We start from the raw sequence: 26,641 nt of genomic DNA, 5'->3' as shown, positions 1-26,641 counted from the left end.
AAAGATTGTTTAAACAAGGATGTCCACCCAGAAAAAGAGGAAGGGAGCAGGAAAATTTGGCATTTCTTGTCTGTATTCTGTATTTTATTTATTAAGTTTATCTTTGAAGACTGATTTGTGTAACTAACATCTAGGAATTTATTTATTCTGCACTTTATTGTTCTTTAAGGAGCAAGGAATGTCACGGAACCGCAATCTTGCAGACCCTCACTTTTCTGGAAACCAAGATGCAACCTGGCAAGACAGATTACAGGTATCTTTTGAGCACTAAAATTTAAATAGAGTAATGTTTCTTTATCTGTTTGATTTTGATGGAATTGTCTTGATGATTAATTACTCTTCGTGGTGCAGTGACATTGCAGAAGCCTGATGTGTTTAGTCTAGTATGGAGGCTGAATGTTTTAACTGAATAGTACAACATTATTAAAATTTTCATTTTGATAATGTATTATAGGTTCATAGGTAGGTATTAGGCTATCTGCCCGAGGGCATTTATAAGCCTAGCCAGTGTGTGTTGGCTTTCGCCACCCCATTGATTAATTAACTGATCCTCTGTCAAGCAGAACCAATGAAGTGATCCCAGGGGTGCATTTTCTGTTACCCATCCACTCGTCGAGGCTTCTCTTGAAGAGTGTTAGTGAGGGGCTCTGCCTAATGTAGTTAGGAATTTTGTTCCAAAGCATGGGGAGTCTCTGTGACAGGAATCTGTCCCTCCAGCATGTTCTATTTGTTGTTGTGGTGAGATTTAGCTCCCTAGAGCGCGTGGCTCGTAGTGACTTGGATTTCTTTAGGTGGAGCATGTCCATCAATTCTGAGTTGGACATGGCTTTGTAAGTCAGGCAGAGATCACCTCTGAATAAGCGATATGCCACTGAGTACAGCCGGATTTTTTTCAGTTGGGCTGCATAGGACATATGTTTGAGGCCAGTAATCCTCTTGGTTAGGCGCTTTTGTGGTCTTTCCAGCTAAGTGTCTTGTGAGGTACATCCCAAATGAGGCATTGTACTCTATGATGGGTCTGATGAGTGACGAGTAGAGAGGGGCACTATAACCTCTTTAATTCTAGATGCGAACCCCTTAGTAATTAGATGGGCCACATAAAAGGACTTGCTACTTTGACAATATGATTGTCAAAGGAGAGATTACTGTCTACCTGGGTCCCCAGATCTCTTATTGCCTGTTCTGTATTAAGAGGGCTTCCGCTTATGTGGTAATTCGTGGGTGTTTTGTTTTTCCCAAATGGGATGACTGTGCATTTTTGGCATGTAGCTTGAGGCCATGACTTTGATACCAGGTGTCTGTCTCAGTAAGGCCTTTTTGAAGGATGTCCATGTTAGCCGGAGAGTCAGTTATGGCTCCCAGTTTGCAGTCATCAATGAACTTTGTTAGCTGTAGTTCTCCTGTGTTTGCCTATACTTCTGAGAAGTATATGCCGAACAGTAGGGGTCCCGGAACTGAGCCTTGCGGGACACCACTTGTGACTGGTTTAGAGTCGGACCTGGAGCCCGCTATTCTTACCGTGTGAGTTCTGTCTGTAAGCCAGTTGGCAACCCATCTTTTGACGTAGGGGTTTATGTTCAGGCTGGTGAGTTTTTCTATAATACCCAAGTGAGGAATGGTGTCGAATGCCTTAATGAGATCAAGGTAGGCTGTGTGAACCACCTTTCCCTCGTCTATGGCCTTGGTGACTGTCTCGAAGAAGTCAACCAGGTTTAGTAGGCATGATCTGCCCTTAACAAAGCCATACTGGGTCGGGTCAAGTGTTTGGAGGTTCCCAATGTCTTTGTTAATGACTTCCATGATGATGCGCTCCATAGCCTTGCAGACCAGGCTAGTCAGGCTTATGGGGCGATAGTTAGCAGGGTCAGTTGTGGCCCCTCCTTTGTGGAGAGGAATAACTGCCATTCTGTGGGCACGTAGCCTGTGGAGAGGCTGAGGTTGAAAGCGTGTTTAGGTGGGGGGTTAGTTCATTCTGTAGTTCGTGCAAGGCGCAGCCTGGGACACCATCTGGGCCCCATTGATGCTGTGTTTTTGGCTTTTGAAAGGGCTGTTTTCACCTGTGCTTCTGTGATTTCTGGGACACTACACTTTTCCGGTATTGTTGTGGGCCCTTTTGAGGGTGAGAGGTAGGTGAAGTTTGCACTGACTCTATCTGCCAGGATGTTGGCAATATCAGTAGGTTCAGTATATTTTGTGCTATTTTGCACTAGCTCAGAGCATATCTGCGAGTTGCCACTTAGATTTTTGACATAGCTAAAGAAGGCTTTGTGGTTATCTTTCGAATCCTTGGCTATTTTTCTTTCGAAGTTAGCCTTGGATGATTTTATGAGGGACCTTAGTTTCTTACTGATACTGATCAGGGATGTCTTTCCTTCTTGGGATTTGCTTTTTTTCTGAACTAGTTTCCTCCTTTTGTTGTATAACCTATTTATGACAGGGGTCCACCAGACTGGTTTCCTTCTCTTAGGGGAGTGAGTCTTGGTTTTGCTAGGGATGGCACGATCCATGCATCCTTGTAGATGCTCAGAGTGTGCAACTGTAAAGGAGTCTGCATCTTGGGCAGTGTTATCCTTCAGTGTGGGGGCTGTGAAACTTACCACCTCTGCCTTAAGTAAGGTGAAGTTTGCTTTAGAAAAGTTTTTCACTGTGGTTTCCTTGGTTGGGGGTGGTGGTGGGGTGTGGACATCCAGGGTGATTAGTTTATGGTCTGGTCTAACCAGTGACGGGTTGACCTCCAGTATGGAACACCTGTCGCCCATGTTGGTGATGAACAGGTCCAGTATGTTGTTGCCTCTGGTAGGGGAGTTTACCAGCTGATCCAAGGCATTTGAGTTGATAAATTCCAGGAAGCACTGAGCCTGGGAGTTTGTACTCAAGTAGTTTTCCCAGTTAATGGTAGGGTAATTGAAATTGCCCAATATCAGGGTGTTCGGTAGGACCTTCATGTTTTCCAGTGTCTCCAGAAAGGCGGAGTGGTGGTCCTGGGTCATGGAGGGTGATCTGTAGCTGGCCACAATTTGCATTGCAGATTTGCCCGAGGTTAGTTGCACATGGATGATCTCAGAGGTATCATGCTGCGCCACAAAGCTGGAGGTGTGGGTATCCTTGATGAATATGGATACACCCCCTCCTTTTGTGTTTTGGTCCGTGTTCTGTGGCAGAAATGTGTGGTCTGAGTTGTAGCCCAGTAGTGCTGGAGTGCTCTCTGGAGCCTTGAACCAGGTTTCAGTTACTGCACATATGTCGACGTTCTCCATACTTAGGAGTGCTTCGAGCGCATGCATTTTGAGATTTAAACTCCTGGCGTTGAGTAGCATAACCCTCATTTTTTACTTGTGCTGTTTACGGAGGTGGGTTTGAATTTTGAGCCTTGCCTAAAAAATGCACTATGGGGGCAGCAAGAGCCTTGGACAGTACTCAAAATCCAAGGGGTGATAGGTGCAAGCCATCTCTTGCGAAGCAATGCGACTTGTCAAGCATGTCATCCCAGGCTGACAGACACTGGATCCCCTTTGATTGACACCAGAAGCTTAGCCAATTGTTGAAATTGATAATTTTTTCTTTATACTGAGGTATCATTCTTGGTGAGGGCAGGATGCTGGTCAGGGTCATACCCGCCTGGGCTACATGATCAGAGAGCTCTTCCATGTCTCTCTTCATGTAGTCCAGGGAGGTACGTCTCCGGTCATTCACACCAACATGAACAATGACAGAGTCATATTTGTACTTGTTCTGGAGTGACCGGAGTGCTTGTGTTATGTGGTGGATTCTGGCTCCCAACAGGCAGCTAACAGTAACTTTCTCCTTATCCAGCCTAGTGAGTGGGGCGTCCATGTGCCTGACTGTTGAGTCACCTATTACTAGTGTGTTAGGTATGTTATTTCGCCTTAAGGGCTGTAATTGTGCGGCACATTGATTTTGTATTTTATGTGTTGTCTGGTTTGTGATGGGAGGTGCAGGTTTTGTGGGTGCCTGTTTTGGAGCTCTCTGATGCTTTTGCAGGTTTTTATTTAGAGCCTCTGAGTATGATTTTATGTATTTTTTGCCAGTGCTGATTTAGTAGGTCTGTATGAGGTTGGAGGTGTGCTACAAGTGTTAACCTTCTCCTCATGACTGTCTGTTCCAGTCTTGGGTGGAAAGACCTTAGCCTCCAGTTTGGCTGTCTAATTGCATCTCTCGCATGTGTTAGTGTTTTGTGGTAGGAGGAGAGGGCTGTCTGTGTACATGAGGCAGTTGTGTAGCATTGCCTCAGGATACCCAGATTCACCAGCTGGACTGGAGAGTACACCTGAAGTTGCCTTTGGTCATGCCTGAATAGTAGGGTGATCTGCTTAGTCGCTTTGTTGGTGAGGGGTGGATAAAGAGCCTTGCCCTTCTGGGCAGTCAAGTGTTGGGGTATATTAATGCTTGCTATTAGGTCTGAGCAAGTGCTGGACTGTAGGATGCTTTTTGAGTGCTTAGGTTGAGAGTTGGACTAGTTTCAAGTGAAAAATTGAAGAGGAGACTTAGTGGAGCCAGGAATAATTTAACCCTAGCTAACCGGTGTTTCCCGGCACCAAAACCGTGCAGACGCGGTTTTTAAACTACTAACTTCTGGGCTGGAACCACTCCTAGAGGAACAGATGGCCGTTTAAAGTTCCCCCCTCTCACAGGTGAACAGAGAAACTTCCCTCTATCCTAGTAAGGTGTGGGCAACTCAAACTTGAAACACAACCCTGAATTCAGCACTAGCTTGAAAACTGGTCTATACTAGCTTAGAAAGGCGGAAACAAGAAATTTTTTTTTTTTTTTGAAAAGATAAGGCAAAAACAGTAACAAGTACACTTAAAACAGCTTTAAATGACTACAAGCGATCCGAAAAGGCTATTGCACTTCAGTGTGTAGCCTACAACAGTTAAACAATTTATTTAAACAAAAAACAACTTTTTAAAATGGCTCGCAAGGGCAATTAGCCTAGTACTAATCTATGAATAATGAATAAAAGTGCAGGCAGTCAAGTAAGTACAATACGTGAAAAAAACAAGCTTTTAAATCACAATAAGTGCTGGAAAAATCAGCATTTAGGCGGAAAACAGTTAAGTACAGCAAGAAAATACAGAAAACTGATACTCGGTCACTCCAAAGTCTCTCTTTTAAGCTAGAAGGCTTGTATCAGTTTAAGGCTTTCTAGTACTTTCCAGTAGGCTAGTTACAGGAAAGATGGGAAACAAGCGCAGATGTGGTCTTTTTACGCACTTCATTGATAGCTACCCTGTTTGCTTGAATTGTAAGCTTATTAGCTGTAGTCGCATAGGTTTTAAGTTCAATGTCTTTTTGAGAAAGTTAATGTTTTATCATAGAAGAGAGAGCACCCCCCCCCCCCCCCAAACACACATGCAATCATTCTGAATTGGTACCTGGGGTTGTCTTAATGGACATCTCTGCTAACATGCCATTTTGTTTTGAATGTTAATATCAGAGAACCTTGTGGCTTAAGTCTTTTGCAGTTTAAGTAAAAGAAGCACTCTCTCTGTATCTTCCTGGTGACATAAGGCACAAAAATGTCCCCATTTTCCAGTGTGCTTTTCCCATTTTAGACTTATTCTGACAGCTGTTTATTTTTCAGTTTGAAAGTATATTTAGAACTGTTTTCTCTCTGTTTGATTCACTCCATTGTGTGACAAGATCTTCTCAGGCTTTTTCATGGAGTGTAAATGTGAGCAAAAAAGGAATAACCACTTAACTCGGCAGTCAAGAACGTTTGGTACCAATCATAAGATCTACTGTCAACAAGCTTAGAAAAGCCAACCTTTGGGTTCTGACCTTTCCTCTTCCACTCAGACATTCCAAACCTGAGGTATTTAGGAAGAGGAGCTGCAAAAAGAGGGACTTTGACTATCAGGCAGAGACTCTTACCTAGACTTTAGAAATGAATGAAGGGGAAGGATCCCCAGAGTCCCATCCACCCAACCCCAAATTTGGGGTGATTTTGCAATTCAGGCAGAAGAACCTTTGCCTGTGGTCCCCACCTACTATGATGAGGAAATTCTGATGGAGGCTTTTTAGACTACCCCTTCTACATAGGTTCATAGTTAAGTACTAGGCTAGCTGCCCTTGCAGGTCATTTTAAGCCTAGCCAATTTACCTTTTTGTGCTCAAAATAAGCTATCCCATTTGGGTACAGATTGACCTTACCCATCCTGTGGTCCATAATTATATATTACCCCTAAAGAGAATAACTGGGATAATACCATAGACAATTTGAGGGGACCCATGCATGGGATGAAGCATTAAGAAGCTGCACCAGTCCATTAGTAGTACAGGGGACAGTCTTGGGGTAAATTTTGTTTCCCATCCAAAGATCTACATTGTGCTTGAAAATGGACAGGGATGGACTTTCTTTTATGTGGATGGGGGAGTCTGTTCCATAGCAGCAGTATCCTGTTTGAAATATGCGTGCATCTCCAAACCTATTCTGTTGATATTGAGGAAGAGGTGTGGATTCCTAGACAAAGTATTTCTGATGCCATTTTACTTGCTGATGTGCAGTAAATCCATCAGTAATGGGTGTTGGTTCCCATGTTTGACCACATGATCAACCTGGAAGCGAGAAGGTCTTGGTGAGAACCTGATGTGACTAAGCCCATTCCAAGGGAGATGGACAGGATACTGTGCCCTCTTAAGGACAAGCCATTTGGGAGTAACTGTCTCCCCGCTAACTTCATGGTGGTAGCAGTGACAGCCAAGATAGAACCCTCAGAAGACAGTCTTGCAATCCATCCTCTAGAGAAGGTTTTCAGGGCATGGGGCAGAATGGTGAAATAGATCTTTGCCATTTATGTTTGAAGGTGCCTGATGCTAGTGTGTTCAGGCTGAGCAAACACTTGACAGACTGAAGACTAGTGGCACCTGATACTCCCAGGCAGTTGGAAATGGATGTGTCCGCTAGACTCATCATTTTGACACTCTTTGCCCTTGTTACACAATGTGGCTAATGGAGCTGCAAGAGCTAGGGGGACAGGCATCCAGAAAGCAAAATTTTACAGAGCAATACTCTTCCTGTCCCCATTTTGGCCCCAGCGGCTGTGAATGGTTATCGTTAGATCACGGTTTCATTGGCATAAAGCTTTATAGGACGTTTCCTGCCTAGGATCCTCTGTAAGATATCTTGTGTCTGACTAATACACCAAAGCTTTTGGAGACTTCCGCAAGAATGAGAAAATGCTGGAATAAAAAGGATGCACGGGCAGCAAATTAAGAACTTTCTTGACATTCGTGTCTCAGTCAGATGTCTCACCAGTGTCTTCACTGTTGAAGGTTGGCTTGCAACTGAAGTTTTTTGGTCAGATGAGTACCTCTGTTGGGAACCTTACTTTTTTGTAGGTAATGTTTGTGTCATGGCTTATGTCTGTCGGGACAGAAAAATGTGCATGTTCCATCTTCTCCGTCATCTCCCCCTCTTCCTCTTTCATCCCCTTAACTAATTTCTCTTTCCTTTAGTGTCTTTACCATCTCCTCATCCTTTCACCTTAACCTATTACTGTCCCCTAGTAATTTTTTTCCTGTCTCTTCTACACCTGCTATCCCCCCAGTCTGTCCTTCAGCTGAAAGATGACTGAATTCTTAAGCTGGCCTCCATGCTCCTTCACTTCTACTAATGCTGTACCTTCACATGTTTGTATTTTGCTATTTTGCTGTTACTGTCTTGTATAATAGAAATTTCCAAACTATGAATCTGAAGTAGGAGATTCATTTGTCTGCAACCTGTGGGTTATGGATCCGATATCGGATCCGAACCGGCATGGTTTACCAGCTATGGATCCAAGCTCTCAGCTCCTCCCCTCACCCATAATGCCCTGCTCTACCCTCATGACCTCAGATCTCGTTTGCCGCGCTGGTGACCAGATTGTGTTTCTTAGCTCTTCAGCTAAGTGCAGTTTTTTAGTCTTTAAAGTGCTAATTTTTGAAGTTTTGTGTGAAAGTTGTGTGGAAGTGTAGGTTTCCCTATTACTTAATTATACTTTTAGTGTTTTAAAATTTAATTTTACTTATCCCTCCCCTCGCTGGTAGCGTAGTGTGTGTTTGGGCCTGTTGAGTGGTTTTGTTACTTTGCTTAACTCTAGTTTAAGTAACCTTTTTGCATTTGGGATGTCTGAACAACCCAAAGCTGTGTTCTCAAGTGCTCGAGTGTGGCCATAAGCTTTCCCCGGCTGATGGCCACACTGTGTTAGATGCCTTGGGGTTGAACACCTCTCTTCTGGTTGTTCCATTTGTGCAGGGTTCAACCCCAGGGCATTGAAGGAGCGGAGGTCCAAGCTTGTCTTGGCGGGTCTTTTGCCACCGGACTCTGCTCCAGCCTCCGCTCCTTCGGGGTAACCGCTCTCTGGTTGTCTCTCTCGGCTCCCTCCTCCTCCTGGGACTCAACCTCCTGTAGTGGTTCGAGGAGAGGGAAGCTAGAAAGAAGGACCGGAGGAGAAGCACCATAAGCGGCGGGCCGAGACCTCTGTTTCGCCCCGCCAGCCAAGCGGCTTCTCCTCCGGCCTCCTTGTCTGCTGGCTCTCCCCTCCTCGGCTCCGGTCTCCAGTGTGTTTTTCACGGGACCTGAGGAGGAGGAGACCCGATCTCCGAGGCTATCGAGGAGGCACTCAAGGCCTACCTCGGTAGCCTCGCCGAGATCAACAATAGCCTGTCAGACGCTGATCTGGACCGGATGATGAGAAGGTTCATCCAGGCCCAGATGCAGATGGGAGTGCTCCCCCTCTGGGGAGCTCACCCTTTTTCAAGCCAATTGCTCCTTCTCCGACTCGCTACCGGGTTCGGAGCAGTTGGAGCCTAGCAGCTTAGGAGCGGGGTGGGTGGCGCCGATAGTACTGATACCGGATCCGACCCTGCCCTCGAGTGCCGGATCCGACCTCTCGGAGCCTGGATCCGAGCTTTGGATCCGGGGATCAGTGCTCCTTCGGCGCCATCTGTGTCGGGCGCACTGTCCCGGATCCGAGCTCTTGGCGCCGGCTCGATCCACTCTCGGATCCGAGGGAGCCGATTGTCGGATCCTTTGGTGAGGTCGGCTCCCCTTGGCTTTTGATGTAGTGGAGAGGGCCCTGTTGAGGGTCTCCGGACCCCGGCACTTGCCCGGCTCCGTCCGCGCTCCCTCTGCACTGGGTCAGGCTTCCACCATCCGGCCCTTGGGACAGCCCGCTCCTGTGCCCCAAGCTGTTCCCTGGAACAGGTTACTGTTCGCGAGTCCTCTGACAGCCCCCGGAGGATGTTCCCGCAAACATACGTGCAAAAGGAGGCACATTGACTCCCGAGTCTCTCACAGAAGACAGTTTGGAGGAAGGGAAGGCTCCCCACGGTCACCCCGAGGATGTCTCATTTGGAGACATCATGGAAATGCTCCGCATAAGGGGGGTCTGCCCCAAGTCTTCCTCGGACGAGTCCGTGTTCTTGGAGGCATTTGAAGCGGGCCCGTCTACCTCTTGGGTGTCCCTCCTGCCGACCCCTGGTGGACCTCATTACCACCAGGGCGTGGAAGGAACCGGACACCGTGGAGCCAATCCCTAAAGGCCCGACCGTATTCTCAGTCCCCGGCTGACCGTGCCCATTGGAGTAAGGGGCCTCCGGTAGATGCCATGTTGACGGCGGCCACCAAGAGGGAACTTGCTCAGGAGAGTCCTCAGTCCATCCCGAGCAAGGAGTCTCGGATGATGGACCGCTTGGGAAGCGGATGTTTAGTTCAGCGACCTTCTCAGTGAGGCGCTGAACTATCTGGCACGTGATTAGGATGCAGCGATCTTATTAAAAATACGCTGCATCCCCGAGTCCATGTCGGAGGAGGACAAAGTGCTGCACTCCACCCGCATGGCCACTCAGGTCCGTCACCAATATCTCTATGCGGCTACTGTCCCATGCTACGGAAGGTGCCGCTAGAGCAGCAGGGCAGGCCTAGTTACTAGACGTCAGGCCTGGCTCCGTCATTGCGATTTCTCAGAGCCCTTCAAGGCGTCATTTGCGACGCCCCTGATGGTTCTGCCCTCTTTGGCAAAACTGTTCGCGATACTTTGACCCAGAGCGAGAAGGACGGAAGGCGCTGTCTGCCGTCGAATCCGCTTCTCTGCTCCCCAGAGGTCCTATTCTAGGAACCAAAAGGGACAGAAGAAGATGTGGTTCCGGAAGTCGCAGCAATCTCAGTCTGCTCCGGACAACCAGTCCTTCTGTGGCAGAGGAGGACAGGGCGGATGCCGCCCTAGGGGCAGAGGGGCTCCCAGGAACTTCGAGTCCAGAGAACCTTCTCTGAGCGGCCCGCGCAGCAGCCCTGAGGGGTTGCCCGGCTGCTCCACTCTGGAGGCAGTCGGGGGACGTTTTTCAGAGCACCTAGCGGCATGGGAGTCCATAACATCAGACCGCTGGGTCCTCCAGATCATATCCAGAGGATACCGTATACCCCTTCTTCACTTGCCAAAATTGAAGTCCCTCCCCGACGTTCCACCCGGTCAGTGGGAGGCGGCAGAAATTGGCCATCTGCTAAAGAAAAGAGCCATCCAGCCCGTCCCCCCAGACAAGATCGGATCAGGGTTCTACTCAAGGTTCTTTTTAGTGCCAAAAAAGACGGGGGATCCAAGACCAATTTTAGACCTTTCACTCTTGAACCTGGCAGTTCCCAAGGAGAAGTTCCAAATGGTCATGCTGCAGTCTATTCTCCCCCTTCTGGGAGAAAATCACTGGATGTGCTCCATAGACCTCAAGGATGCGTACTACCACATACTAATGGACAGGCGCTCCAGGAGGTTTCTCCGCTTCCGGCTGGGAGCCAGTCACTACTAGTTCCGGGTCCTTCCCTTTGGTCTCACCACAGCCCCCAGGGTGTTCACCAAAGTATTAGCAGTGGTAGCGGCCCACCTGAGGCTTCAGGGGTACAGGTCTTTCCCTACCTGGACGACTGGCTCCTCACCGCCCAACAAGGCATCTACTACTATTGGCGAGACTCCTTTCTCCATCTTGCTCCCCATCTGGGCATCACTATAAACACAAAAAAATCCAACCTAGCACCCACGCAGTTCATAGATTTTATAGGTGCCAGGTTAGACACAAGGAGATTAAAAGCCTTCCTCACTGCGGACAGAGTTCAAAATCTGCAACTCCAGGTGCGGGCCATTCTCCACTCAAGCTCAGTTCCGTCGGAGTTGGTCCTGAGGGCTCTAGGGTCCATGGCGGCTGCTATAGCGCTTCTTCCTCTCGCCAGGTTCAACATGCGCATCCTCCAATGGACACTCCTAGTCCAGTGGTCATATCTTGCTCTTCCTATGCATCATCCCATTGCGATCAGCAAGGCTTGCAAGCGGTCCCTCCTGTGGTGGCTACACTCTCCAGATCTCCACGGAGGCCGCCCATTTTGTGCTTCTCCCCTCTCGCCACGGTGACCACGGACGCCTCCGCCTCGGGTGGGGGCATTTTGCAGGCCGGACCGTCCAAGGCACGTGGAACGATTCAGAGACCTTACTGCATATCAACGTTCTAGAGATGAGAGCAGTGCTCTTAGCGTTGCTAGCACTTCAGGCCTTTCTTCCCTTGGGAACAATTGCAATTCAATCGGACAACATGTCTGTTGTCTGGTATATCAACAAGCAAGGAGGAACCAGGTCTTACCCTCTTTGTTGAGAAGCCATGAGAGTTTGGGAATGGGCAATCTCCACCAACTGCTTTCTCATAGCAACGCATATTCCGGATCGGTCCAACATCCTGGCGGACAAACTCAGTCGCACCATTCTCACCCCTTACGAGTGGTCTCTCAATACTCAGGTAGCAGAACGCATATTCACACGGTGGGGAACTCCTTGTTGCGATCTTTTTGCCTCTCCCTCAAACACCAAGTGCGACAGTTTTTTCGCTCTGATACCTCCTCCGGAGGTTCCCAAGAGACGCTCTGGTGCATGCTTGGCCACCCGGTCTTCTTTATGCTTATCCCCCCTTGCCTCTGATGCTCCAAGTTCTTCAGAAAGCCTCTCGGTTGGGGTGCAGAATGATTCTCATTGCTCCGTTTTGGCCTCGACAGATCTGATTCCCCTTCCTAAGGTCTCACTCTGTGAATCCTCCTTGGATTCTAGATCCCATTCCGGATCTGATATCTCATCCATCCCACTTATCTCCTCCGAACCTGGACAACCTGAAGCTGACCGCTTGACTGCTCCAGTTCCACTCTTGATCAGGACTCCCATTTCGTCCCCTGTTAAGGCCATTCTGGTGGCAGCTCATAAGCCATCCACTAGGAAAGTCTACCGCAGCAAGTGGAAACGGTTCTCGTTGGGCGGAGCGGCAAGGCCTAAACCCTTCACAGTTCCTCTCCCTTTGGTGCTTGATTTCTTAACCACTCTTTTTAATGATGGTGCCAGCAGTTCCACGGTCAAAGTACAACTTATGCAATTTCCCATTATCACATTGGTCATGACTCCAATCCACTGATGTTGGCCAAGTTGTGTAAGATTTTCCTTAAAGGTACCTTTCTTCTCAGGCCCCCTGTAAAGCAAGCGGTTCCTCCTTGGGACCTTTCCTTAGTTCTCCAGGCCTTGACCGCCTTGAACCGGCTATGGTAGATCTGAAATTCTTATCTTTCAAGACCGCCTTTTTAGTAGCCATTACTTCGGCCAAGAGAGTTTCAGAGCTTCAAGCATTATCAGCTAAACCTCCTTACTTGGTCTTTCATCCGGACCGTGTTTACCTCAGGACCAACCCGTCCTTTCTTCCTAAGGTAGCTTCTGAAGCAAACATTAATTAATCCATTAACCTCCCTGTCTTCTTTCCTAAATATGAAAACAAAGGTGAATACAAGCTTCACTCCTTGGATGTTCACAGGCAACTTAGATTTTATCTAAACAGGACGGCTGGTCATAGGCAATCCGACCAGTTGTTCATTTCCTTTGCTAAATTTAATTTGGGCAAACCAATTTCTAAAGTCTCATTATCTCGCTGGATTTCACAGTGTATCTTATTGGCTTATCAAGCTTGGAAGGCCCCGGAGGGTGTACATGCCCCTTCAACCCGGTCAGTCTCTACCTCGACAGCCTTTAAGGCTAGGATTCCTCTAGATGATATTTGTGCAGCAGCCACGTGGGCTTCATCTCATACTTTTATTTCCCACTACAAGTTGGATCTTGCATCTAGGGGTAGAGCATCCTTTGGCTCAGCGGTGCTCCGAATATCCTTCCATGATGGCAAGATTCAGGTAGCTGGGGACTCTGTCCCACAGGTTGCAGACAAATGAATCTCCTACTTCAGATTTAGAAGTTATGTACTCACCATAACGTTCCATCTGAGTAGGTGTATTCATTTGTCTGCAACCATCCTCCTATCCCCTGGCCTTTCAGTTTCCTGCATATGATGTGTTACCCTTTTCAGGGTGTTCTTGCTGTTGGCAAACTCGATCTGAGGTCATGAGGGTAGAGCAGGGCATTATGGGTGAGGGGAGGAGCTGAGAGCTTGGATCCATAGCTGGTAAACCATGCCGGTTCGGATCCGATATCGGATCCATAACCCACAGGTTGCAGACAAATGAATACACCTACTCAGATGGAACGTTATGGTGAGTACATAACTTCTAATTTATTTTTGGTATCTCTATTTGCATGCTACAAATATTATTTGATGTACTTTTCTTTCCTATTCGATTTTTACTATGTATAATGATAAATCTTTCATATACTACATGTCTTGTTTTTTATGTAACCTGGAGATGTAATGTGATCCTATCTCACATACATTCATTACTGACGGGCTCGGAGCCGAGAGTCGGCTCCGACTTGGCCACTATAACTAGCACAAAGTCTCTCATTGGCGGGGCCAACCCTGTATCCCAGGATACATCACGCCCAAACCCCCAGATCTCGTTTGCTGCTCCTAGAGTAACGACGTGGTCTTGACTTGGCTGTGGCTAAGTACCCTCTTTTTTTTTTTTTTGAACTTATAGCGGTTTGCTCGAGTTTTTTTTTTTTTTGCCAAAAAGCTATTTTAATAGCTACGTTGTCGGTTTCCTTTTTTTGGTGACTGATTGCGGCCTTTTTGTTGTTGGTTGTGTGGTATCCTTCTGTTTGTCCGGCTAGGCCCGTTTGAGTTAGAGGGCCTTTGCCCTTTCTTGTGTCTCAGGCGTTTTTGTGTTTGTGTTTGGGCGTTTACGTTAGAGCCCTTTCCACTCTCCCTCCTTGTGTTGCTGAGTGTGCGGTTGTGTTTCCTTATGTCTGGTAAGGAGCAAAGAGAACATAAGCCATCTGTCTTTAAAAAATGTGCCAAATGTGTGTACAAAATGTCGACTGATGGCCACACCATCTGTGTTTGTCTCTGTGCCATACACTTGCAGGAATCCTGCATTGTGTCATGCCTTCTCTTCCAGGGTTTTACAGGAGAGAAAAAATAAACTTATCCTTAAGGGTTTGATTCAACCCTCCTTTGAGGAAACTTTATCGTCTTCTCCCCCCTCAGAGAAATCCAGGTCAAAGTCAAAAATGAAGTCTCCGGCTAGTTCTTCGGAGCCTCCGGAGAAAAAGTTAAAGGCTATGTCTCCTTCCTCGGCTCTACTGGTCTCGGAGCCGCAGGAAGTCTTGTCTGTTTCGGGGTCGGTTTCTTCGACTCCACGGTCGTCTGTGCCGAAGGAGGTTGCGGTGGTTCTCGAGCCTGCTTCGGCTCCGATCCTTTTGGTGCCGATTCGAAGCCGTTCCCCCAGTCTTGTCTCTGTTCCGACAGAGAAGGTTTCTCGACCCACTTCTGTCTCCTCCAAGTCTTCCAGGCTGTCTGATTCAGATGTGGATAGGGTGGTCCAGAGGCTCCTCCAGTCGCCAGTGTTAACTAAATTATTTTTGGCTCCAGAGCCAGCCACTATATCGGTTCCATTTATTCCTCCTCCGACAACCTCGGTGTCATCGGAGCCAGAGTCTGCCGAATCGAGTGAAGTCCTTGGGTCGGCTCCGAAACCTCCTGCTAGACTTTTGGATCCCACCTCGGCTCCAACCTTTTCTATCCCTTCTGCAGGTTTTGGTACTCGGATGTCCTCGGTCGGACCCGAGGGGGATACATCGGGGCTTCAGGCTTTGGCTCAGAGTCTCCCCCTTGGCGCTTCGCCTAGGGGTACTCTGACTCCGGTCATGGTCTCGGAGGCGGGTTTTTCGTCCGATTCTTGTGGACCTGCCTTCGAGGCTATGAGGAGCGAGCTGGCCAAGTCCATAGTGACCTCACCTGAATCGGCAACTCCTTTCCCAGACGCTGCGACTAGAGCTTCTAGTGCCCCTCTATCTCTGGACAGCGGGGCTCCTAGGCCTGAGGATACCTGCATGTGTGGTCCCCTGTTTTCTGAGGGCCCTTCAGAGTCCGTGCCTGAGGAGCCTCCCAGGAAGTAGTTGTGTAAGAGGAAGCACGTAGACTCCCCAGATGAGTCTGTCACCTTGGACACCGACCTCGATGATACAGAAGGGTCCACGACGTCGTCCTCTGATGATGTCTCGTTCTCCGATATCCTGGAGATCTTGAGACAGCGGGGCGACTGGCCATCCAAAAACCCTTCTGAGGAGGAGTCTGTCTTCCTCAAGGCCTTCGGAGCCCAGCCTTCCGCCTCCTGGGTATCTCCACCCTTCGATGAATTATTGGATCTTATTTGTCGAAGGGTGTGGGAACACCCTGACTCTGTGGAGCCAGTTCCTAGCCGCCCCAATAAGCTCTTATCTGCGCCTCCTGGAAAAGAAGTTTTGACCAAGGGGAGTACCTGTGGATGCTATGGTGGTGGTGTCTGCCACTCAGCAGGATGTGGCAGAGGCTTCTACTTCCATCCATCCTCCTAATAAGGAGTCTAGGAGTATGGATAGGTATGGGAAGCGTACCCTGTCTTCAAGGGATCTCATAAAGGAGTTGGGAGATACCCTGTTGGGTAACTTGCCTGAGGCGTTGGCCCAGTCCTTTAATGCCCAGCTGTGTCTACCCTTTCTTCCATCGTCAATTCGTCCATGAGGCTCATATCTTATGCAGCCGAGGGGGCGGGTAGAGCAGCGAGTTCGGATGTAGCCCTCAGGAGGCAAGCTTGGATGCGCTTGTGTCATTTTGCGGAGGCTTTCAAGTCTTCTTTCACGGACGCCCCATTCGACGGGTCCTCCCTTTTTGGACCCAAAGTGAAAGACACCCTCACTAGATGTGAGCAGGAGGGTGAGACTTTGTCTGCCGTTGGGGCCTTTTTCACTTCCCTCTAGACCTTATCCCAAGGCTCAGAGGGGAGGGAAAATGTGGTTCAGAAAGTCTCAAAAGTCTTCCCCTGCCCATCAAAGTGACCCCCCCCCCCTCCAGGAGCAGAGGAGGGGGGAATTTTAATGGAAGGCGCCACCCTAGAGGCGATGGAGGCCCCCGCAATACAGGAGACCGCGAGTCCTTTTGTGGTTCCTCCTACCAACTTCCTTGAGGGATTACCCGACTGTGAGTCTCCGGAGTCAGTCGGGGGTCGTTTTTCGGAGCATCTTCAGGCCTGGGAGTCCATCACTCAGGATCGATGGGTGCTTCGTATCATCACCGGAGGTTACACCATTCCTTTATTCGCCCTAACCCCTCCCCGCCATCAAGGAAAATCCCGGACGTTCCACCCAGTCAACGGGATCAGGCAGCAATAGAGGTCTCAAAGCTGCTAGAAAAAGGAGTCATCCAGCCAGTCCCCACAGACCAGATCGGATTAGGAACTTACTCAAGGTTATTTTTGGTGCCAAAAAGAACAGGGGACTTGAGACCCATTTTGGATCTCAGCCGTTTAAACCGCTTTGTAAAGAAGTCCAAGTTCCGAATGGTCACTTTGCAGTCCATTTTCCCATTGCTGGAAAAAGGAGTATGGATGTGCTCCATCGATCTCAAGGATGCCTATTATCACATCAAGATAAACAAGGCTTCCAGGAATCATTTACGCTTCCGGCTGGGAGCCAGTCATTTTTAATTCCGGGCCCTGCCCTTTGGTCTCACCACAGCCCCCAGGGTGTTCACCAAGTGTCTGGCAGTGGTGACAGCTCACCTGAGACATCTAGGATTCCAGGTGTTTCCTTATCTAGACGGCTGGCTCCTCACCAGGCATCTACTTGTTCAAGCCACGAGAGCTACTGTCAATTTGGGCCATCTTCTAGGGATTTCATTCAACTGGGCAAAATCTGTATTGCTGCCATCACAGTGTGTTGCCTTTATCGGCGCAGAGCTAGACTCTGTAGAAATGCAAGCTTTCCTACCGGCAGAGAGAATAAAAGTGTTACAGGCCCAAGTCCTGGCTTTACTACCCTGGGAAAGAGCCCAAGCCAGGATGGTTCTTCAGTTGTTGGGATCAATGGCGGCTACCATTCTTTCTAGTTCCGCTAGCCAGGTTACACATGCGAATACTTCAGTGGCTCCTTTCGGCCCAGTGGTCATATCAGGAACGTCCCTTGTCCCATCCGATTCTCATCACAGAGAGATGCCAGCAGGATCTGCGTTGGTGGCTTCTCTCGTCCAACCTGAATCAAGGGAGACCCTTGAGCCCCCGTCCCCTATTGCCACAGTAACCACGGATGCCTCCCAGATAGGGTGGGGGGGTATTATCTGGGCGAGACGGTCCAAGGTACGTGGCAAGACCACGAGGTTCACTTGCATATCAATGTTCTGGAGATGAGAGCGGTGCTTCTAGCGTTGCAGGCACTTCACAGCTCTCTTCCCAGGGGAACAATTGCGATTCTTTCCGACAGTCGGTTGTCTGGTATCTGAACAAGCAGGGAGGAACCAAGTCCTACCCCCTTTGCAGGGAGGCCATGAGAGTGTGGAATTGGGCGATCGCTTCCCAGCGCTTTCTAGTGGCACCGCACATTCCGGGGAAGTCCAATATGATAGCAGACAGGCTGAGCAGAGCTATTCTGATGCCTCACGAGTGGTCCCTGAACGACCGAGTGGCTGCTCAGATCTTCTCCAGGTGGGGCCTTCCCTGCTGCGACTTCTTTGCCAGCCCCCTGAATGCGAAGTGCAGCAAATTTTTCACTCTGATCCCCCCACAGGGGGAGTTACCCAGGGATGCTCTAGTCCACAATTGGCCCTCCGGTCTGCTCTATGCCTTCCCGCCCGTCCCTCTTCTACCAAGAGTGATTCAGAAGGCTACCTGCTTGGGAAGCAAGATGATTTTGATCGCACCACACTGGCCCCGTCAAGTTTGGTTCCCCTTCCTTCGGAAGTATGCGGTGGATGGTCCTTGGATTCTGGATCCAGCTAAAGACCTATTGACTCATCAGTCAGGACAGCTCCATCCATCCCTACGAACTCTCAAGCTCGCTGCCTGGCTTCTCCACTTCCGACCTTAGTCAAACAGCATATCTTTACCCCAGAAGTAGTACATATTCTGTCTTCCTCCCACAAGTCTTCTACTAGGAAAATATACTCTAGTAAATGGAAGAGATTTGCAATTTGGGCTCAGCAACGTGATCTTAATCCCCTTACAGCCCCTGTGTCGGCGGTGTTAGATTTCTTAGCAACACTTTTTAGACAGGGTTCGGCTGCCTCCACTATAAAGGTTCAGTTGGCAGTAATCTCCAGTTATCATGTTGCATATGAGCCTTCCCTCATGGGTCATAAGCTGTGTAAAGCCTTTCTGAAAGGAGCCTGGTTGCTTCGCCCACCGGTTTCGCAACCCGTCTTGCCATGGGATTTAGATGTGGTGGTCAGAGCTTTAACGTCTTCTCCCTTTGAGCTGGCAGCCTCCTGCGAATTGAAATTTTTGTCATGGAAGACTGCCTTTTCGGTAGCCATAACTTCAGCCAGAAGGTTATCGGAGCTTCAAACCCTTTCTGTTAAACCTCCTTATTTAATTTTTCATAAGGACAGAGTATCTCTGAGACTTAATCCTTCTTTTCTTCCTAGGGTCTCTTCTGCCCTTTGTCTCCACCAGTCTGTTGAGCTTCCGGACTTTTTTCCACAGTTTTCCAACAAAGCAGAATACAGATTTCACCAGTTGGATGTGCATAGACAACTGAGGTTTTATTTAAATAGGACACAACAGGAGAGGAAATCAGATCAGTTGTTTGTGTCCTTTTCGGACAATAGAATTGGCAGATCTGTAACTAAGGGCACCATAGCTAAGTGGATTAGAAACTGCATCTCATTTATTTATGCATTAGCGGGTAAGTATCTTCCCTTTCCAGTTAAGGCGCATTCTACCAGGGCTATGTCAACTTCAGTGGCCTTTCATGCTAGACTATCCATAGATGAGATATGTGCAGCGGCTACTTGGACTTCACATACTTTTATTTCTCATTACAAACTGAACGTGGCCTCTAGAGGTCGGGCTTCCTTTGGTTCCACAGTGCTCAGGAGTGTTTTCCAGTGAGCCTCCCGGGATTTAGGTGCTAGGGACGCTGTCCTGTCAGTAATGAATGTAGGCGAGATAGGATCACATTACATCTTTTAGTTATGTACTTACCATAACGATAGATGTATGTGATCCATCTCGCCTACATTCATCGCACTCGCCCTCCTTCCCCCTACCTGTTGGACTTGGAGGAAACTTGTATTCTGATTCCTCTGAGGATATTATTTTTTCTCTCCTCTTACATATATATCCTTGTGGTGTGGTGTATGTGGAAAGATAATATTGGGGCAAACAAGATCTGGGGGTTTGGGCGTGATGCATCCTGGGATACAAGGTTGGCCCAGCCAGTGAGAGACTTCGTGCTAGTTATAGTGTCCGAGTCAGAGCAGACTCTCTGCTCCGAGCCCGTCAGTAATGAATGTAGGTGAGATGGATCACATACATCTATCGTTGTGGTAAGTACATAACTAAAAGTTTTTCTCCTCGGGTCTCTGCTAAAACAGGGCACCCTGCCTAGCCAGACTAACCTGGTTAACAAATGTAAAATAAATAAATTGATAAATGTGGTAGGCAGATACCTTACAAGGATGACTGCATGGCCTGTGTTTTATGACTTGGCAAGAGTCATGATGTCCAGTACTATGACATTTTATCTTTCACTCCCAAAGCTATTTGTAATAAACTGTAAAATTATTAATACAATTTATCCAAATAGTTGTCTGAAAGTTTTGGCTTGTGCAACCATGGCTGCAGAATCCTCTACCTTTGCTGTCTCTTCAGTCAAAAAAAAAAAAAAGAAAAAAAAATTTTCAAAACAGGCTTCTGAAGGGATTCTGATATTTGCCTCTTTTCAGAGGTTTCAGACTCCTTGGCGAGTCTGATGTACATGATCTCTCTGGGAAGGCTCCACAGGAAGCTGCTAAGGATCTCTACATGTTCCATCAGACTCGACTTCAGGCACCTTGGTTGAGAAGTGAGGAACAACTTTTGTTCTGACTTGAGAGAGAGTGGTGTGCATTAATCCCTGGTTAGAGTGATAATAGTGAACAAAGATCTGGAAGTCAGACTTTTCTAAGATCATCAGACTAGAGATCCCACTGAAAATGATCCAAAGGACTAAGCATTTGTTCCTCTACCTTTTCCTCAACTCCTTCCATTTTGAAGGGCTTCTAGGAAGATTGTTATAACTACCCACGATCTCTTCAAGGCTTTGCACTCTCTCCAGTCTTCGGCTCCTGTGTGTCTGTAGGCTAAGAGGAGGAAAGGTCTTGATCGTGTTTCTCAACTCTCTCCCCCTGTTTCCTGTGAATCTGAATAAGAGGAGAATCCATCCTTTCATTCGGCAAAGAAAAGAAAATTATTTTTCTAACACATTTATTTATTTGATATATTCTTTCATTCATTCATTTTTTTCAATTTTTTGCTATATTAATACAGTGATCACAGCATACCATTTGCAAAGGATTACCCACAATTGCACCATTAGTAAAATGAAAGAACTTTTCAAATGGAGGATAGAGAAGTTTGCACAGAAGTGATGTGATGACTTCATTTTAGATTCCGCCAGACCTCTTTAGCCATCCTGTCCTAACTGAAGTCAGTGTTACTGTATTCCAAACAGATGGGTTTTGGGTTTTCAGTGCTGACATCTGGCTAGGGAGCCAAAGCTTAAACCTTCCCTGGAACATATGTCCGATGTATGACCTCAACCCAAAAGTGTAAAGGTGTAAAGACAAACATACGAGCATAAATCCCTAGACTATCTCCTCCAAGCCTGACCATAGGTCTGTCACTAGTCAGTCTGTTCTTCACATGCTTCTTGGTACCATTAGCTTCTTGGATTTAGATAACTGCCCCATTGGGGAACCTTACTTTTTATATAAACTACTTTGCTGTACTTTTGTTAGGCATCAGCTAGGAGGGTAATTGAGTCTCATAGGCAAATTCCTTGCAAAGACCTCCATACCCAGTGTCGTTTTTGCCTAGGTACTGAACACAATACATTTTTTCTATTTGCCATTCAAAACTTTGCAATTCCATTTGTCTTTGCTGAACATTTTCTTGGAGACCCAATGACTAAAACATCTGGCCCACTCCAAGATGGCAGATCCTCCCCAGCGGATGTGCTTCCCAACTCATTAGAAAAAAATAGAGGCTTAGACCTGACAGTCAGAGATTACAGAACCCGTGGTATATCTGACTCTATTTCGTATACCTTCTACCATGACCCAGCTGGAAGCCTATATAGTGTCAGAGGATCACATGTTTGAGGAGACTGTTAATGAAATTTTGAAGGGAAAACAGTGGACCTTCATTTCAGAGGGACTAGAAGACATCTCACGGATTTTTAGTTAGGGAAGAGGCTCCTAGCAAATTGACTGGAGTTTGAACCTCCATGGTTGGTTCGAGCAGACATCACTCCAAAAAAAAAAAAAAAAAAAAAAAGTGACAGAAAACCAAGCATGTCTCTTCACCTCCTCCTCCTAGGGGAGAAGTGGATGGATTTTTCTCAGGGATTGCTCAAAGCCGTTATGGCCCTTAAACAGCCGTCATTTATAGCCCCTCCTCCTACTCCTCAGAAGGTTACCGTTCATTCCTCTTCCTCTGAAGAAGAAGAGACGTCAGATTCTGATGACAATTCATTAGCTTACTCTTCTCATACTCGCTCTCCTGGTCAATTTCCTTCAGCTAAGGATACCATTTTGTGAGATTTCTCTATAGAAGGGTCATCTTTTGAGGAGACCATTTTAAACATGATGAAGCATTTTTAGTGGGACTCTGGGAAAATCTCTGTCCAGAAGAGATACTACAGCCTGTTGGAGATGGGCACTCCTACCCCTTCCCCTGTCCCTCCAGTACTGAATGCCTTTTTGGATGCTTTTGAATCCTTCAGCTCCTGACTCTCTCAGCCTTCTGCTCCCAAAAGGTCAGACAGATTCTGTAAGGTCCTATTCCTAGAAGACCAAATGTCTTTTTATAAGTATCCTGTAACTGACTCCTCAGCTGTCTTCGTCTTCTGACAAACCTAATTCATTACCTAATTCTGATTCTCTTTTTTCAGGCAAAGACAGCAGGACCATGGATAGGTGGGGTAAAAATGTTTCTATCTCTTCTACTTTGACTTCAGGGCTACAAACTACCAGACCCAGATGACCAAGTACCTGTTCTCTATCCTTGACCGTCTAAACAAGGTAGTGGTGAATATGCAGGGCACATAGTCTAAGCAACAAGTTTTGTCCCTGATTAGTTAGGCCATTCAAGTGGCCAGACACAGTACAAAATGCAGCTGTGATACGGTCGAGGCCGTCTCCAGAGCAGCTGCTACTGGTACAGTCTTTTGCAGATGAACATTGATGTTCATCGTGTTACACTGCTGCAGTCATTACACTTGGGTTATCCTGCCATCAGGCGGTCCCGCAGTCGGCTTGAGTTCCAAAGTCTTGGTCCAGCGTCTGTTGCTGTCACTTCTTCCCTGACGTCAGTGCGCCAGGGGTATATAAGATGCATCTGACGCCATTTTATTCAGTCTTTCTTGCCGTGCGGTGCCCGAAGCCGAAGCAGTTCGCAAGTGCCAGTCGGCCGACTCCTGAGATTTTCGAAGTCAAATTTCAGATCCAAAGTCTTCAATAAAGCTAAGTACCCCATTGGGGAAACTTTTTTTCTTGCCTCAGACCGATGTCAAAAGAAGTTAATAATTGTATTTCTTGTGGGAAGCAAATACCTCATAAGGACTTCCACTCTTACTGTATTCCATGCTTAGGCCCTGATCACGACGTCACTAGTTGTCGGTTTTGTGCTAGATTTAACAAATGCACTATAAAAAGACATTTTGATTTTGTTTTGCACTACTTTGGCCGAAGGTCCGATTATACGATGCTGTCGGATCAGCCGACGACCTCAATACCAAAAAAACACAAAGACAAGGATAAAGACAGGCATCCGAGGTCCAAAACAGACGACGAAACCTCTTCTAGGCCAGTCGCCAGTTAGCCGGTTCTCAGTGAGGTGCTTTTGCAGCCCCTGACACCCGCTACCTCAGAGCCACAGGCCGCTTCCGACTCCCATGTGGAGACATCTAGGCCTCTGTAAACTCAAGGTATTGGGCCTACGGAAACTAATCCCTCAGATGGATCCGGAGCCGCTGTGCAGGCATCGGCTTCTGAGGGTGTTTTCAGACCTTCACAACTTACCATTAAAACAACAGCCAAGACAAAGGTACCATTAAAGACAAAGAAACAAGTACAGCATTCTCCTGGACAGTCTTCCATGCCTAAGAAACAGATGCTTAAAATGGCCGAAGACCTCATTACTCTAATCAGGGGTTCCCATCCCCTCCTGAGAAAAGGCCTAGGCAGGATACAGACTGACTCCTCTGATCAGGTTTCCATTTCCTCTGATTCCTCTTCAGACCAGGGATACTCTCAACCCCCCTATGAGGACTCTGATGCTGAAGAATCTATCCCTTCAGCCTCTCCTCCTGAGGATTATTCCTTTGGGGAAACTTTACATACCATGAGGGAGCATTTCCATTGGGAAAGCCAGGATTACTCAGAATCCAAGAAAAGGCTCAGGGATTTCCTCTTATTGCCTCAACACAGGCCCCTGGCTATTCCGCCTGTACTAGATATTGTGGATGATGTGTTCTTTGAATCCAGTTTATCTCCTGACTCTCTGCCCCCTGCACCAGCCAAGCCAGATAGGTATTATAGAGTCCCTGACTCTCACAAGTTTCTTTATAAAAACCCTTCTGCTGATCCAGAAACTATTTCCCAGGGTCTAAAAGGGGTTAAGGCTTCCATTGCAAAAAATCCAGTACCCTCTGTCAGAGATTCCAGAGCTTTGGATAGATGGGGGAAGAAAGTATACACTTCTGCAACTTTAGCAGTAAGAGCTTTAAATTGCCAGTTTCACATGCTTAAGTACCAACAGTATTTAATGGCTCAGTTAAAACAGAAAATACTTGCAAGCACAGAAACTCCCGATTGTAAAGAAATGCAGGATTTATTGCATGCAGTTGAACAGGTGGGAAAACATACTCTGCAATGTGATTTTGATTCTTTAGAGGCCTCTTGTAGAGCCACAGTTGCAGGTTCTGTGATTCGAAGACATTCTTGGTTAAAAGAACAAAGTTTATCTGATCATGTTAAGGCAAAATTATTGGATGCTCCTTTACAGCATGATACTTTGTTTGGTGTTAAGGCAGAAGAGGCGTTAAAGAAAATGGAGGATAAAGCTAAATCTATGCAAACAGTCAAGGATTTCTTACAGGTACAGCCACCTCAGTTTAGCAGAAATTGGCCAACAAAGAATTGGTCTTTTCCAGTATCAGACAGGCCACAGAGAGGCAGATACAGACACCCAAGAGGCAGATCTCAACCCCAAGGCTCAAACAGACAACAGTGGGGCACCTCAACCCCAAAAGGTGGTGATGACAAAGTCTCAACGTTACATGAAACGGTCACAATGACTTTCCCCTTCGTATGCCAAGCACGTCCCTTTTAGAAGCCCCGTTAAGGGGAAAACTAGCACTTTTTTCTCAAAACTGGCAAACAATCACCCAAGACAAATGGGTCCTGAATATTGTGTCTCAAGGTTACAGATTCCACTTTCATACATTACCAAGGCTAAAAGGAATGCCAGACCTGCCACAAAATCAATGGGCAGAGGCACAAAAACAAATTTTAGCCCTCATGGACATGAGAGCTATTCAAAAAGTACCACAACAGGAACAAGGACAAGGATTTTACCCAAGACTCTTCCTGGTCTCCAGAAAGGACAAGGCCTGGAGGCCCATACAAGACCTTTCAAGTCTGAATACTTACCTGGATATTCCGAAATTCAAAATGTTGACATTACAGCAGCTTCTACCCATGCTGGGCAAGAAGGCTTTGCTTGTCACTCTGGACCTCAAAGAGGCATACCTGCATGTCCCTATCAGACACAATTGCAGAAGATACCTCAGATTCAAAGCTGGTACAATGCACTACCAATTCTCTGCACTGCCCTTTGGCTTGTCTACTGCGCCCAGGATCTTCACAAAGTGCCTGGCACCAGTAATTGCATTTTGTAGCCAAAAAGGAATTCAAATATATCCAAACCTGGACGACTGCCTCATTCAAGCAGAGACAAAGGACATTCTTCTACAGCATCTGGCGTTTGTAAAAAGGTTGCTAATTTCTCTAGGGTACACAGTAAACAAAAAGAAGTCAAAACTAGTGCCCTCGCAACAGATGATATTCCTGGGTGCCAGCTTAAATACAAAGGCCCAGATGGCTTACCTCACGCCAGACAAACTAGTTCAACTAACTCAGTATTTTCAATTGCTGGCAGGAAAGTCCCATCTCCCTGCAAGAAAAATTCTGCAGGCCCTGGGATTCATGGCATCCTGCATACTACTAATACCATATGCCAGACTGCATATGAGGAAATTACAGTGGTACCTGAAAAGTGTTTGGACTCAACACTGTCACAGTTTAGAAGCAGTAATACCAATGATTCCCTGCCTACAACAGGAGTTTCGATGGTGGGCACAGACATGTCATCTAAACAAGGGTCAGCCTTTTACCCAACCCACAGCCAGGCAAACTCTAACAGATGCTTCAGATTACGTCTGGGGAGCACACATGGCAGGAAAATGCATTCAGAGCAAGTGGAACACAGCTCCTACGTATCAAGTTCACCTGCAAGCACAATTCCTGCCAGAAAAGAAAAATACTCTGGCAGACGATCTAAGCAGAAATATTATGGATCCTCACGAATGGAAATTGAATCCACAAATTTTCAGCATGGTAATGCAAAAGTGGGGATGCCCAGACATAAATCTTTTTGCCTCCCCACTGAATTGCCAACTACAAAAATTCTGCACAAGGACTTATCACAAACAAGCATGGAAAGTGGATGCTCTTCTGTTCAGCTGTACAAACCTAAAAGTTTATGCTTTCCCGCCACTGCCTCTCCTTTCAAAGGTACTCCTAAAAGCCAGACAAGAAAAACCAGAGATAATCCTGATTGCTCCAGACTGGCACGCCACCACTAGTACCCTATCTTAAGGAACTTGGCTCAAGGCCCACCATGGATTTTGCCTCAAATTCCACACCTTCTGACTCAACAAAACAATCCGATCCTGCACAGTCAGCTCAAAACCCTAAACCTGGCTGCATGGCAGATACATTAGTCAAACAGACAACACCTCTCTCTAAAGCTGTTATGGATGTCATTTTGGAGGACAGGAGGCCTAGCACCAGGAAAGCTTACTCAGAAAAATGGAAGAAATTCTGCGCCTGGAACCAGGCTCAAAGCCTTGACCCTCTTGTTCCAAACATTCCTCAGATTTTACAA

General features: G+C 47.1%; 1 protein-coding gene across 2 annotated transcripts in view; it reads left to right on the top strand.

Moving 5' to 3' along the window:
• LOC122809337 overlaps positions 1 to 26,641 on the top strand; it is a 2,116,265-nt gene that overhangs the window by 1,559,707 nt on the left and 529,917 nt on the right. For both annotated transcript variants that reach the window (XM_044080743.1, XM_044080744.1), the window contains exon 15: positions 170 to 253. In XM_044080743.1, coding sequence (XP_043936678.1) covers positions 170 to 253 — 84 coding nt within the window. The remainder of the gene's footprint in view (positions 1 to 169; positions 254 to 26,641) is intronic.

The sequence above is a fragment of the Protopterus annectens genome, chromosome 8.part0 (assembly GCF_019279795.1).
Source record: "Protopterus annectens isolate FY-2018-M chromosome 8.part0, PAN1.0, whole genome shotgun sequence".
NCBI classification, from domain to species: Eukaryota; Metazoa; Chordata; order Ceratodontiformes; family Protopteridae; genus Protopterus; species Protopterus annectens.
The sequence above is the reverse complement of the archived record's forward strand: the minus strand, read 5'-3'. Positions and strand labels throughout refer to the sequence as shown.